General features: G+C 41.1%; 1 protein-coding gene across 4 annotated transcripts in view; it reads left to right on the top strand.

Moving 5' to 3' along the window:
• The window catches only part of stac (SH3 and cysteine rich domain), a 45,361-nt gene extending 31,134 nt beyond the window's left edge, over window positions 1-14,227 (top strand). For all 4 annotated transcript variants that reach the window (XM_014129521.3, XM_014129365.3, XM_014129589.3 and 1 more), the window contains 6 exons: window positions 523-604; window positions 1,866-1,942; window positions 5,745-5,839; window positions 8,195-8,246; window positions 9,730-9,867; window positions 12,095-14,227. In XM_014129521.3, the coding sequence (XP_013984996.1) occupies window positions 523-604; window positions 1,866-1,942; window positions 5,745-5,839; window positions 8,195-8,246; window positions 9,730-9,867; window positions 12,095-12,193 (543 nt within the window). In that variant the 3' untranslated portion in view covers window positions 12,194-14,227. The remainder of the gene's footprint in view (window positions 1-522; window positions 605-1,865; window positions 1,943-5,744; window positions 5,840-8,194; window positions 8,247-9,729; window positions 9,868-12,094) is intronic.
• Window positions 14,228-16,556: the final 2,329 nt, after the last annotated feature.

Raw genomic sequence — 16,556 nt, forward strand, 5'->3', positions numbered from 1 at the left:
TGCTTTGGTGGGTTCATATGTTGTTATGATTCCTTCAACTGTTGCCCAGTCATAATATTAGTCAATGTTTTTGTGCTCTGTTGAGCAGCGTTTGTAAATTCAAGATAACATCAACGTTTTTTTGGTGGTCCTAAATCTAGACCACCCTCTACGATTTCTAGGAAATGTGTCACAAACATTAAAGAGATTTAACAGGATCTTAAGCACTTTGTCATATGGTACGAATTGCAGGAAAAAGTACAAATTGGAACTCGTAACATATCATACGAACTGAAGGGGGGAAAAAAACTAAATAAGGACGTAACATATCATAAGAAATGGATGACGTTGTACACAATTTTCGGGGACCCATTTTGACTCGTGAGTGCTACTTCAAAACTACTAGCTACTACAAAAACTCTGCTGCATCACTTTAAAGATCAGAAATGTGTGTGTGTGGTCTAGGTATCTAGCTACTGTAGGATCTGAATGACTGGCAACAATCTGTCAGTAAGATGTAATGCTCTCTATCTGCTCCCACAGATTAGTGACTTAGCCCAGGTTCCAGAGGAGGACGACGCTCACAGCAGTCGACATGAACTCACCAGGAAGCACAGTGATAATGGTGAGTACTGTACACGTTGTACCAAGAGGCAGCCATCAGTCACTAAGAGGCAGCCATCAGTCACTAAGAGGCAGCTATCAGTGACACTTGGAAATGCACTTCTGTTATGCATAGACTTTATGAATGAAACATTAGTGACTGCTCAATGGTATGTCTATAACCTTATATGCCAGATCCTTGATCTAAATTTCAGTTGATTCACTGAATGTAATGGATGCTCACTGAATGTAATGGATACTCACTGAATGTAATGGATACTCACAGAATGCAATGGATATTCACTGAATGTAATGGATACTCACTGAATGTAATGGATGCCGACTGAATGTAATGGATGCCGACTGAATGTAATGGATGCCGACTGAATGTAATGGATGCCGACTGAATGTAATGGATTACGACTGAATGTAATGGATGCTCACTGAATGCATTGGATTCTCAGTTCTATGTACTGTAAGATCTCAAAGAGGAAGAGTAATACGCCTATTGCCCTGACCTTTTGCGTGCAGTAGCATTGACCCAGGACAATGAAGTTGTAGAAGGGACACTGGTTGAAGTAGACCTCACATTATTTAAAATTTAAAATTTTACATTTTAGTCATTTAGCAGATGCTCTTATCCAGAGCGACTCACAGAAGTGAATGCATACATTTCATTTCATACATTTTTTTTCTGTGCTGGCCCCCCATGGGAATCGAACCCACAACCCTGGTGTTGCAAACACCATGCTCACCCAACCGAGCTACAGGGAAGGCTAAAATGCCTTTAGAAGCTCCACAAAAACAATATCTGACCCCTGAGGATTGAGGAAGGGTAACCTTCTTCTGTGTTCCTCTGTACTTGCCACATGTAGAGACTGTAATTACTCCCCAATCCTACTTGAATATCTGGACAGTGCTCACTAAGAAGAGGAAAATATGGGACAGATTCCAGTATGGGAATCTGTCCCATTAGTAATCCCATCTAAATACTCTATGGCTTTCTGAAATGATGTATTTGTTTATAAAATAGCTTTTCTATCACAGCTTGTACTGTAAAAATAAATACTTATGTTTATTCCAGGACGTTCAGAATAAAAATAAATATTTTGGTTTATTCCAGGACGTTCAGTAGATGAAATCCCACTGCTATTGAGATTCAACCAAGCTTTGCTGTCTTGTTTATGATTGTCAAAGTGTTGATAGCTTTAGTGTTGTCTTTGATAATTGAAGTATTTGTCATTGATTTGGGGTGATTTACAGAATGTTTTGACATTTTCCAGTGTTCACATCGCTTGAGAATGGGACGGAGCCCATTCCCTATTGCCACGTAGCTGAGAGGAAACCTGATGATTCACCGGTAAGGAACACAAACACTTACAGTATAGTAACCAGACTCCCTGTAACTCCGAGGAGGGCAGCGGAGAGAAAAGTTCAAGTTCCACACAGACTTTTTCCTACTGTGAATTACATTAGTGTTACTCATTTAATTCCCGCCCAAGCATATCAGTGGAATGCTAAGGGAGTTACAGATCTTTTTTAAATTAGAAACTGTGTGTGTTGAACTCATTCAGGACGCCCCTGAACACCCAGATGCTTTGAGACAACAGGGTCAGTAGAGAGAGAAAAGGGTACAGTATGGCAGCTGAGGGTGTGAGAAATGACCAGTCTGTCTTGTCTTACACAGGCGGAACAGAGTAGAACACACCAACATAATTTTAATACTGTTTTATGAGGTCACAAATAATGTCTCTTGCGAGGCGCCTACCTCATCTACTGTACAGTTCCGTTGTCTTGGGCGATGCGCTCTTTCATGACAGAACACAAATGCATTGAGAAAGACTGCTGGCACATAGAACACAGGTAGAAGTAAACACCGCAAGAGCTGTTCATGACAAATCATAATAACTTCTGATCTGGAAATGGAAAATGCAAAGTTATTGTTCTTCAGTGGAGCCCAGTGACTGATTATTTTCTCAGTCCTTATTGTTTGTGTGTGCTGCAGAAATGTCCCTCTAGAATGTCTCTTAACCCACGGCTATCCTTAGTCTATTGCCCATTTGTCCTACGGACTAACACATTGACATAAAGTCTAAGGATAGCACAAACTGCTCTGGAGACAAATGAGCTCTGGGCTTAGTAACGTTGGTGTCATCCCAAGTTGAAACATGCATTGTCTATAATGGGTAGGGCTTGGACCTACCCAAAAGAGGAGCAGTGTGAAAATCCTATCAATAACTAGCTTCTAAACTTAGATTTCATCATGTCACAATTAGTGTATGGCGAGGAAGAGAACTGACATGAGGCATTAGCTTTTGTTGTCTGTTGGCTGGCCCTGAGCAAATCATAGCTCTGGACTAAAGGATGTCCTGAGATATTGTACAGTATTCTATTGAAAGCCTCTGAGAACTGTGTCTGTGCTGTGCGTGCTGGTGGGCTGTACTATACTCTGTGCCTTCAGCCTGAGACCTGATCCTGAGCCAGTTCTTGCTGTGTGGGTGTCCATCAGCATGCTACTTACTATTGGCCAGACTCCCATCACTACTTACTTTCCCAGGAGTTAGGAGAAAAACGTATCTCCCTTACAGACAAATTATACCCTTGCCTCGGTCACTGACACACACAGATATGAATAGGCTCTAACCCTGATGTTTATATCTCCAGCTCCGGTCTGTGCAATATTTATTTTCTGCGTGCAGCCTGACACGTTACAAAACTAGTGCAAACTCCATACTGTTCCCTGTAGCGTAATATTGATTAGCAAATCTCAGACAGATTTATTTTGCCCTCTCTCTGGCTTCTACGGTGGTAGAATGAAAAAAATACTTGTATAAGAAATGGCGTATTCATGTTCCCAGAACATGTTTCATATTTGTAATATTTCTAGACTGCCTCTATCATTCATTTTACATGTTTATCCTTAATGTCAACTTTGGAAATGACCAAAAACACAAAGTACAGAGAAACACAAAGATATACAAGCAAACATGCATGTGAATGTGTACACACACACACACATACGTGCACACGCGCCCACGCACACACGCGCCCACGCGCGCACACACTATGCGATCTCTCTTGGCCAGCTCGCTGAAACATGTAAAGTGGTATTTTCCACCACTCTTATCTGGCTGAGCTTAGCACAGCTGGGAGGATGTCGTTTGTTCGTCTGAAGGCAGGTCTATAAAAGCAGCCTGGCACCCAAACACAAGGACACACAGACACAGGCTCTACAGGATAATGAGCAGAGGAATGAACCACACGCTGCAGAAGCAGATTGTCCCGTGTTGCCTCTTGTCCTATCTGAAATGAGAGACACAAATTACTAGCTGGCCTATTCAAATGTACAGCCCATTTATTGTCCTAAATTCCAAACCAACCAACAACTGTTCCTTGCACATCTTACATCCCCTTGTCTTAACCAACACCTGTTCCCTGGACATCTTACGTTCCCATGTCTTGAACCAACAAGACCTGTTCCCTGGACATTTTATGTCCCCATTTCTTGAATGATTGCGAAGTAATCAAATGGCGTGTACATTGTTTTCTTACACTGATTTGTGAACTTAGAGGGTTTTTTGCTGCTTGTTTAACTCTTCACTCTGTCTCATTGGCCCTACTGCAGTTATCATTGTTTTGACATTTTCCAATGTAATGGCCACCATACAGACAAATATAACCACCCAGGGCGGAGGAAATGTCCCCAGTGAGCTGTTAGTCTGCCATAATGATCCCCTAAAGTTTCTGTTGTGCCTTACCGCATTTTCACCCAGAGCCAGCAGAACATTTCACCCAGGGCCAGCAGAACATTTCACCCAGGGCCAGCAGAACATTTCATCCAGAGCCAGCAGAACATTTCACCCAGGGCCAGCAGAACATTTCACCCAGGTCCAGCAGAACATTTCACCCAGGTCCAGCAGAACATTTCACCCAGGTCCAGCAGAACATTTCACCCAGGTCCAGCAGAACATATCACCCAGGGCCAGCAGAACATTTCACCCAGGGCCAACAGAACATTTCACCCAGAGCCAGCAGAACATTTTACCCAGGGCCAGCAGCACACATACACAATCCATGTCTCAATTATCTCAAGGCTTAAAAATCCTCTTTAACCTGTCTTCTCCCCTTCATCTACACTGATTGAAGTGGATTTATGGTGACATCAATAATGAATCATAGCTTTCACCTGGATTCACCTGGTCAGTCTATGCCATGGAAAGAGCAGGTGTTCCTAATGTTTTGTATACAGTATACATGTAAACAGGAGTAACAGTGACAAGTAACTGGCTAAAATAGATAGGTACTAATGGTAATGGCAATCAGTAATCAGTGAACAGCAGCATAGTGGTAGTAATAAATCAAATCAATTATCATTTTAGCAGCAGCGTAGGTGTGAGGGTGAGCAGTAGTTATTACCCATTTAACAGTCTTATAGCCAGGGGATAGAAGCTGTTTAGTAGTCTGTTGGTCTGAGCCTTGATGCACCGGTACCGTCTGCCAAACTGGAGCATGGAGAACAGTCCATGTCTCAGGTGGCTGGAGTCTTTGGCAATTTTATGGGCCTTTCTCAGACACCGCCTGGCATTCTTGGTCATTGTGACATTGCGACTAATTGTGACAAAAGTAGAAAGTGCCTAAAGGTGCGAGTGTGTACAAATACGGTTACTGAATGTGTCTGCGATAATTGTGTTAGCACTTCTCTAACAACATCCTCTCCGCCCCTGCTATTATTGTCTTTTAATTTCCTGGGAGCTTATGAAAACAGATCAACTCAACAAGAGGATGCTTCCTCCCACACATGTATATAATGTTGTGGAAACTTTACAGTAGCAGGTGGCAGAACGACTTTAGCAATTCTCTCTTTTTCCATTGGAAGAGCTCATTCTATTCTAGGAATAATCAAAAGGAATGAAAGAAGTAATGCATTTCCTCTGTGATTTGATTAGGGAATAACAACAAACCTGTAGTAGTTCTTTGCACGTCTATACTCTGTTCTGTGGATCGTGCTCACAGCTGCTGTGTGTGTGTGTGTGTGTGTGTGTGTGTGTGTGTGTGTGTGTGTGTGTGTGTGTGTGTGTGTGTGTGTGTGTGTGTGTGTGTGTGTGTGTGTGTGTGTGTGTGTGTGTGTGTGTGTGTGTGTGCGTGCGTGTTTTGCCTTGCAGGAGAGGAAATGGCTGCAGAAGGACACACTTCAGCTCAACACCTACGTTGCTTTATTTACATTCACTCCCCAGGAGAGTGAAGACCTGGAGATGAGGTCAGTGGTATACACACACACACATTCTCTTTTTCTCTCCAAGTTGATATTATTTTTGTGTCTGGCCCCCAATTGTGGTGGCAAATTGTAATGGAAATAAGCTTCAGTCGACCCACACAACTACACGCACAAATCTACACACACTGAAGCTGTCCGTTAACCTAGTAGCAGGCACCAATGGCCAGTCAGTCACACATTACCGGTCTCACTTTTGTAATACTTACAAAAACAGTGTCATAAATGGTGTGACTGATTTATGGGACTGCTTAGTTTAAACTCTCTTATCTACAAGGGCCAGACGCTCCTACTAGCTGACTGTCAGAATGGGGGGTTTGATTGGTTTCTGATGGGCCTTGGCCTTGCCTGGACATTTCCTGCATTTTCTTTGTTAAAACCATGACGTTAACAATTACCTTAGGTTTCTCTTGAATGTAGAACACACTGTGTTTACCTCGATAAGCAGGCAAACGTCACTGAATGCACGCTGTAATCACTGCTCAGTAGATATCTGGTCTTTGCCAGTGCTATTCTCTAATACAACATGAATAAACATTGTCTGTTTTGTTATGCATGACAATTAAATTGTCTGTGATCTGTATGTGGTCTTCTGCTTGTACTTTGCTCAGTTTAACGACCATAAGACTATCTCTTAATCATGAGCCAGGCATAAACCCACATCAATTTATTCGATTACAAAGATATCGACACATGAATATGGTTATGATTTGACCCGATTCATTAGCTTATAAAGATGTTGTTAGATAAATATGGTTGTGATTTGACACAATTACAATATGATGTGATAGAAAGACAATACCTGATGGATTATTGCTTATCATAAACTGTGGTTCGTGCCTTGAATGCTGATTTGCTGACAGCCTTGGTATATCATACCACGGGTATGACAAAACATGTATTTATGCTGCTCTAATTACGTTGGTAACCAGTTTATAATAGCAATAAGGCACCTCGGAGGTTTGTAGTATATGGCCAATATACTGTACCACAGCTAAGGGCTGTATCCAGGCACTCCGCATTGCGTCGTGAAAAAGACCAGCCCTTAGCCGTGGTATATTGGCCATATACCACACCCACTCGGTCCTCATTGCTTAATGAGACAAATATCAACGTCTCTGTGATATTTTCTGGAACCTGTGGAAAGCTGGCAACCCACTGGGCACACACTGGTTGTTTCCATGTCATTTCAATTAAATTACGTTGAACCAACGTCAATTCAACGTCTATTCCATGTCTGTGCCCAGTGAGAATTGTCTGGACTACGTAAATATTAACACATAGGGCAACCTTTTTTTAATGTCATTTTGCAATGGGCCCTTAAGCAATAAGAGTTTCTCTTGACCCTACGTATCCATTTTACTCCATCGTTCCCTTAGTAATCCAGTCCTTGGACCTGGCGTGTATAATGTCTACACTGTTTCCTCTCAGACGCTCCAATCATCTGAGATCTTCCTCCTTGCTCCCCAGAAAGACTTCAATCTTCCCCCACTTCATTTGAAATTCATTCACACCCACATCACAGCATGACTCCCAAACCACAAATAGCTGCTGTACAGTTGGGTGCTGCTTCAAAGTGTTGTTTTAAATCTTCTCCTATGAAAGGCGAGCTAGACAGGATCAAGGTCTCAGGATCCCATTACAGACCCTAATCAACACTTCAGACAGACACAATAAATCACATTGTACTGTAGACTTTAAAGGCACCCTCATCAAAAGGTGGAGAAATTTCACTCTCTTTTTACATTACATGTTGTGACACCTGCCTTGTGATAACTTTCTTCTGTATAATTTGTTATTAGCCTACTGCTACGTGATGATTTTATTTGTAATTTTTTCACTAGGCAAGTCAGTTAAGAACAAATTCTTACTTTCAATGACGGCCGTGGAACAGTGGTTTAACTGCCTTGTTCAGGGGCAGAACGACAGATTTTTACCTTGTCAGCTTGGGGATTCGATCGTGCAACCTTCCGGTTACTAGTCCAACGCTCTAGCCACTAGGCTACCTGTTGCCCCACGATGATACCATAAAAGCATGATTCCAAACATATTCCGATTGGCAATATATTTAATAAACCAAAATCGTCCATCTTTTTTTCATAATAGAAAGATCTCAATAGACAACCATTTTTAACATGTTCAAACTAAAACCAGTGTTTTTCCTCTCACAGACCTGATTCAATAGACAGGATATTTTTTAAAGAGACATTATGACTCTAGGAAGCAACGAGTCATAATTGAAACATTATTTCAGATTTGTCTTTCTTATTGTCAGATTAAATCTAATTTACAGCATCAGAGACGTTGATTTTTTTAATACGCAATTTATTTCTAATTTAGACCTGGAGACAGAATCGTACTGGCAGACGACTCCAATGATGACTGGTGGAAGGTATGTATTTAAGTAGAAGACAGCTAACACTGACATTTAAACCACTACACTACACCAGTCCAGGGCCGGCGTTATGGGGGGGCCTTAGGGGGCCTGGCCCACCCTACTCTACCTCCATAACCCTACCCTACCTCGTTATTGATCATTTATTTGACCAGGACACGCACCAACAGACAGACTCATCAATCTCAGTTAAAGCATCCAAGTGAATGAAACAGCGCCCCTTTGTCTCAGTATGTGTAGACCATGTATCTGATGCTGTCTGGACCAAAATAGCATGGCATGTGTTTTGACTATAATTTAAAATGTTGTATCAAGAAGAAGGGGAGGTTTGTGTGGAGAATATGGTGCATCTCTCTCCAGAATGCATTTGTTGGAAAGAGCCCATTTGGCAATGTCTGATTTCTGATTGTTTTAACTCACCACGTACACCACTAATAAGCTGAGCCTCTCTGTCAATTTTTTCTTTACCTCGCACAAGTCAACGAAGTCTGAGTTTTTTTAAACATAAAAAAAAAAACATTTTTACATGCGAATGATAGTTCCTCAGTATGTGAAAAATCTATCCAACACCCCGGCCTCAATAATCACCAAGCCTCGGTGTGAAAGAGATAAATATCATGATCCCATATATCCATTGGAAACATAAAAAAAACATATTTCTGTCCTGGGCTCACTGGCGCAGGAAACTCACATGGGCCCAGAATAGACTAGTTGATACAATGTTGCAAGTTCACTAGCTAGAGCTTCAGGCTGGACCAAGTGATGATTTGATACAATGTTGCACTTCACTAGCAATAGCTCATGTCAAGACAGATAGAAAGGGAGGCAGAGAGATGAATGTGATTGAAAGAATCAGAATTTTCATCAGGATATTTTCTACTGTTTGTATTTGTCGGCTTTATGCCCATGTATTTTACTTAGTTGACGATGGAAGTTATAGGCCTACTGCTGCATTGGCCTATAGGCTATCTCTGAGTTCTATGCTGTCATTTCTTTAGCCGCCAATGGATCACAGTGTATCAATGGGTCCATATGAGGCTGGTGCTCTCGCCATAGTTGAATTTGAACTTTTAGATGTTTATCATTTTACTTCAGATTTTTATGATTAACCACATGACAATAATTTAGAAAAAAACAAAAACGTTATTATTGAAATGAAACTGTTCCACGAAATTATGTGTATAAAAATGATCATGACTGGCAAGCAGATCGGTAGAAGTGGTAGGATAAATTGTAAGTTTCCCCAAACTTGAAACTCACCAGCTGCCTATGTGCTTTACTATTAGACACATTAACCCATTGTGAAGGCTCAAGCGGGTACACACATAGGAGGTCCTGTGGAAAAACATGCCCCCCTATGGAAATGAAAGGCCGGTCCAACGGATTCTTTCTGGCGCTGGATCTGCACCAGTCTGCTGCCATGTTAGTATGACCAGTAGCTGTGATGGTGTATAATTTTTCTTCTGGATGATGGATCTAGGGCATGATCGAGGACAGGATCGGTTTCTTCCCAGCAGCCTTCGCTCACCAGGTGAAGACTGGGGACAGAGTGTTCAGGTGTCACCGGACGTTCATCGGCTGTAAGGAGCAAGGCCAGATCACTCTGAAGGAGGGCCAGGTATGTGATCTCACTGTTACCCACAATACAATGATTATTGTGGCCTGTCTGGTTGAGTGGTAATGCCCGGCCTCCGGCATGCATGTTTACGGTGTCGGCATAGGTTTGAATCTGGCCTGCTGCCTTTTGAGACAACCTCTCTCTATCTTTCTGTCTCTCTATCTTGCTATCTCTAGCCCTCTTATCTTTCCATCTTGCTATCTCTTTCTATCTCTATATTTCTATCTCTCTATATCTCTATTTCTTTCCATCTCTCTATCTTTCCATCTCTCTATATTTCTCTCTCTATCTTTCCTGTCATCCTCTATCTGTATGTCTCCAATAAAATCAGAAAATTCCATAACAGCATTTTTTTTAAAATCATACTATAATTATGTCAAACTATTTTGTGACAAAAAAGTACCCAATTATCCCCAATTGAACTAATATACAAGAAAACATGATTGTTATTATCTGTTGTTAAAGAATTGTATAGTTAGTTCCTTAGATGTTTCCATGTACAACTTTACTTGCTGCAGTTCATGTTTAAGCCCCAGATACAAGTGGACATCAGACACAGTTCATACGCTCACCAATTCCCATAGGCAATGGGAGTCCTGGGCACTCAGTCCAAAGACTCTCTCCCTGAACATTCACTTCAAAGGATGGACCTGAGCTGGCCAATTGGTAGTCCCCCCCTCTCAGCAGTTTCCATGGCATTACCATTTTGGCATGGAAAATGGCTTTGCCGTCTCAAATCCTTTTTCCACAATGCTTTGCATGGCCATTTTAGGATTCAGAGGAGAGTTCATGCTTGTAACCCCCAATGGAGATGCATCCATTCCTAACACTTTGAAGATGACTCAGTGACCTCATAGCTCTGCCTCCATCCCCAATGAGTAGCAACATCCGCTGTTTCCAGTCACACAGCCATTCCCACTACCCCTCCGCAGCTGTATCAGACTATTCCCACTACCCCTCTGTAGCTGTATCAGACTATTCACACTACCCCTCTGCAGCTGTATCGAAGAATGTTCAAACGACCCCTCTGCAGCTGTATCAAAGACTGTTCAAACTACCCCTCTGCATCGGCAGAGACTATTCCCACTACCCCTCTGCAGCTGTATCAGACTATTCCCACTACCTCTCTGCAGCTGTATCAGACTATTCACACTAGCCCTCTGCAGCTGTATCAAATACTATTCACACTACCGCTCTGCAGCTGTATCAGACTATTCACACTACCCCTTTGCAGCTGTATCAGACTATTCACACTACCCCTCCACAGCTGTATCAGACTATTCACACTAGCCCTCTGCAGCTGTATCAAATACTATTCAAACTACCCTCTGCAGCTGTATCAAAGACTATTCAAACTACCCTCTGCAGCTGAATCAAATACTATTCACACGACCCCTCTGCAGCTGAATCAAATACTATTCACACTACCCCTTTGCAGCTGTATCAAATACTATTCATACTACCCCTCTGCAGCTGTATCTAATACTATTCAAACTACCCTCTGCAGCTGAATCAAATACTATTCACACTACCCCTTTGCAGCTGTATCTATTACTATTCATACTACCCCTCTGCAGCTGTATCAAAGACTATTCAAACTACCCCTCTGCAGCTGTATCTAATACTATTCAAACTACCCCTCTGCAGCTGTATCTAATACTATTCAAACTACCCCTCTGCAGCTGTATCAAATACTATTCAAACTACCCCTCTGCAGCTGTATCAAACACTATTCACACTACCCCTCTGCAGCTGAATCAAATACTATTCACACTACCCCTCTGCAGCTGAATCAAATACTATTCACACTACCCCTTTGCAGCTGTATCAAATACTATTCATACTACCCCTCTGCAGCTGTATCTAATACTATTCAAACTACCCTCTGCAGCTGTATCAAATACTATTCAAACTACCCCTCTGCAGCTGTATCAAAGACTATTCACACTACCCCTCTGCAGCTGTATCAAAGACTATTCAAACTACCCCTCTGCAGCTGTATCAAATACTATTCAAACTACCCCTCTGCAGCTGTATCAAAGACTATCAGGCAAATACAGACATGTGTCATTGTTGTTTGGTGGGAGAATTATATATTTCTTACAGTGACCCTAAAGCTACTTCACGCTTTAGGGCCACTGTGCATTGTGAATTGAATGTGTTAAAATGTGTTTGGTTTGTACAAAAAGCAACTAAATCACGAGATCATTCTTCACTGTTTCATCAGATTTGTGTAAGCGGTGAGGATGAACACAGTGGCTTCATCCGAGTGGCCAGTGGAAAGAAGAGAGGCTACGTGCCCTGTGATGTCCTGGAAAACATCTGAGAGAGAGAGAGAGAGAGAGAGAGAGAGAGAGAGAAATAGAGAGTGCTGGAGAGAGATAACGAGAGGAAGAGAAGGAGAGAGAGGAGGGAGGAGAGGCACAGTGGCACACTCCCATGATGCGCAGGGATGGCTCTGACAGTAGCTCTGATTAGATGCCAACCTCAGGCATGAGGGAGAGGACCATTCTTCCCACAAAATGGCCGCCTGAAACCATGGACGAAATCCTCTATTGAGCTGTAGATCCAAACTCCAAAATATTGTTGTTGCCATTAAGGGAATGCCTTTGTCAGAGTCAGAGCCAACCTTCCTCATTCCCTTTTAGCCTGAAGGGGAAAGTGTTGCGACGGATCAGATAACCTGACTTTGTGGTCACAGGGAGGGAGAGTGGGGTGATTGCATCTCTGGATTTGGTTAGATTTTTATTCCGATTTTGTTAGATTTTTAGGACAGCTGAGCATTGTTTGTTCTCTGTGGGATTTCCCAGTGGAGAATGCAGGTGACGCATCATGCATGAATATACTGAATGTACTCGTGTGTCTACTACTGAGACAGAGAGAGCAAGGAAATCTACTTTCGGCAACTTTCTTTATGCATACATACTTGCTTATTTAGCATCAGCTGCAGTATGTTTGAACCGCCTGTTTAACCGAAAGCCCAAATGTTCAAGCACTAGTTCTTTATAGCCGAAAATTCGATTCTGAAATAATCATATTTTATTCACTTACGCTAACTTTGATGCAAGCAGTTGAGGTTACAAACAGCATATTTATCAAAAGCATAGAAGATAAGTCTCTTTTCTTCTATGCTCGTATGATGGCTCTACTGAGTCTTGATAGCCTCAAGCTCACAATTACAGACCCATTCTCCCACGAATCCGTCCCTCTGTGATACAAAAAATTCCATACATTGGTTTTGTCACTGGAGAGGAACAACAAAAAGAATTAGACGAAGCAGAAATGTATCAAGATTTCTGAGGTAGTATTGTTCAAAGGAGAAAGAAATCTTTTGCACAAATCCAGCTGGTGATGTTCCTAGTCTAGCTGCTTACCCATCCACATTTGCGTTTAAAAAATATGACACCACAAAAGGACTACAAACCTGTCAAATAGATTTTGTGAATTTTTCAAAACAATGAATACCTAATTTGCAACTTAAAGTCTGGTGATAATGTTCTCTTCAGGTAACTCATCATGACCTTGTTTATTGATGTGTTTTATAAAGGATAATGGATTTGATAAGAAATTATGTGAATTTAGGAAGCGGTCAACCTCTAACAAGTGGTTAGATCAATTGTTTTTGAATGTATGTCATAAAATCTGCATACCTGTTGGTGTGGTTTCTAATATACATTTCGACACAATTACATTAGATTCTATACAAATGGCTTTTTACACCTGTTATTGTCAAGGTATTTGATCAGAGAAGCTTCAATGCATGAGCTACATGAAATTCAGCTTTGATTTACATTCATGTATGCTTGCTCCAATTGCACTAAATGGTCACTCAGATATGGCTATTCACTTTAAACAATGTAAACACAATTTTTCATCAAATCAAGACATGCTTGTTGAGATGTAACTATCCCTTTAATGTCACTCTTTATGACACACTCATGTTCTATTCCTTTCTCTTGAGGAATAGCAATATTCTTTGCGGATTTATTGTTTGTATATTTGTTTTCTGTTCAAATATTGTTATAACAAATTAACTGTCAAAGGAAAGGTATGGTAGTAAATGTGTCTCTCTATAAGTTCATCTAAGCTGCACTGAAACTTGGCTGTATTGGATGTCAAAGATAGGGTTGAAAAACTCCGTGAACTTTCAATAAATCCCCAGGTTTTCCCGAAATCCCAGTTGGAGGATTTTGGGAATAAGAAGACAATAAGCAGGAAATATGGAATCTTCCAACTAGGATTTCTGGGAAACCAGGGAATATATTCAAAGTTCCTGGAATTTTGCAACCATAGTCAAAGACCACTGTATTGTATAGATTGTATGCACAGAATAAAAAATAAATTGATTAGAATTTTTTTATCAATTGTATCAATTTATTATCGCCGTTTGGGGAAACTATTTACAGAATATATAAAGCACTGTCCTTAACTCGAGATAGATAGCTTTGTCTTCATACTTGGAACACAGAAAACATCACAGTCATGTATGCATGTGCTGACTATACATTGAGGTATAAAGGAAGTTAGAGGTAGTTTCGCGAGCCTATGCTAACTAGCTTTAGCGCAGATACCCATAGACTTCCGGTCATTGCGCTAATGCTAGTTAACATTTTCTTGTGAAACTACCTTTAACTTCCTTCATGCTGGACATAGCGACATAAAAATGGTATCCACAAGTTCATCTGACTCTGGGGAAGTAGATAAATGGCCTCATTGCCAAAATCCCGAAGTATCCATTTAAGAACTGCTTTGGTGCAATATAACCCAATAATGTCTCAAAAGGGAGGCATTTCCTCTCATTTGGATAGAGGATAACTCAGCGGTATGACTCTTATATTCCACCAGTATGACCTCCAATATAATACCCGCTAAGACAAGCCTTGGTTAACCTGGGGCCTGCTGCCCTATCAGAGAAAATATCTTATGAGAACCCATCCACCGTGATGAAGAGGCTGCTTCCCCCCTCATCCTCACCTACTTCCCGTTCTCCAGCTCCATACACATTTTCCACACGAGAACTAAGAAAGGGATGCACATTCCCTCATAACAAATATAAATAATATGGGAATCACGTTGATATTTTCTGGAAATACTGATGCTCTACCTTCACAAAAAATGTTGAAATGTATTTCATTTTGAAATCTCTGGTAATAAAATTTTGATTAGCTCACACGTTAGAACTGTTAACAACTACATGCCATGTGGCCATCTAGACTAATCACATATTTTATGCAGAAGAACACCCTCTACTGACAGCATAGTGCATTGTGTTCTCATGATTATACTGCAACATCCTGTAGCATCAATACGCAATATAGTCACCAAGTCACTGAGTGATACAGTTTTCCATGTCTTTTTACACATCTGTCACAAACTATTCATAAAGCCCTACACAGACAGCCATGCCTCCGATTCTCCCACCCACTACTTAATTAGCTGTTGCTAATTGGCTCATAATTTGCTCAACTCTACCACTTCAATTATCTTCAAGCTGTTATTTTGTTTTTACTGCGGCTCCTAGGTTCAGTAGCCCCATTAGGCAGCTGTTCAGAAGTCTAGTGGCTGCTGGACGATTCTCCTGGCAGGGGGCAGAGACCGTTTTAAATACTCACCCTCTTGTTCCCCTGTTTGTCTTTGTCATGACACAGGCCAGTCCACCAGGGCTGATACAGGCCTCAACCACCAGACTCTAGCACCCTCCGTTGGTGTTGGCCTGACATTAGCCTGTATTGCATTGACAACGTTACAGTTAGTTTTTTAATCACTTTGGTGTAAAGTACAGAGCCTATAGAAAGTCTGCACCCTCTTTTTCACATGGTGTTGCATTACAAAGTTACAAAGTATACAAAATACTCCATAATGTCAAAGTGAAAATAAAATGATACACATATTTACAAATTAATTAAAATTAAATAACTGAAATATAGTCACATTAGTATTCACCCCCTTTGTTTAGGCAAGCCTTAATTAGTTCAGAAGTAAAATGTGTCTTAACAAATCACATAAGTTATATGGACTCACTCTGTGTGTCCAAATAATAGAGGATGACATTATTTTTTAATGACTACCCCTTCCTCCGTTCCTCATACATAAAACATCTGTAAGGTCCCTCAGTCAAGTACTGAATTTTAAGCACAGATTCAACTACAAAGACCAGGGAGCTTTTCGAAAGCTTCATGAAGAAGGGCAGTGGTTGGTAGATGGTTAACAATAACAAATCAGACATTTAATATGTCTAAGCATGGTCAAGTTAATCATTATGCTGTGGATGATGTCATAAACCACCCAGACACATCAAAGATGCAGTTGTCCTTCTGAACTGAGCTGCAGGACATGAAGGAAACTGCTTAGGGATGTCACCAATGACCGAGTGAAAATAAGAATCAAAATATACAGAATCAAAATATTCCAAAATATGCATATGTATGCAACAAGGCACTACAGTAACACTGAAGAAGAAAACAAAACACATCAAAGGAATGCACTTGTTGACCTAAATGCATACGTTTGGGGCAAATCCAACACAACACATCACTGAGTAACTGCCTCCTTATTTTCAAGCATGGTGGTGGCTGCATCATGGTATGGGTATGCTTGACATTGGTAAAGACTGGGGAGTTTTTCAGGATGAAAATAAACGGGATGGAGCTAAGCACAGGCAAAATCCTAGAAGAAAACCTGCTTCAGTC

This window comes from Salmo salar, chromosome 01 (genome assembly GCF_965601325.2).
Source record: "Salmo salar chromosome 01, fSalSal1, whole genome shotgun sequence".
NCBI lineage: Eukaryota > Metazoa > Chordata > Actinopteri > Salmoniformes > Salmonidae > Salmo > Salmo salar.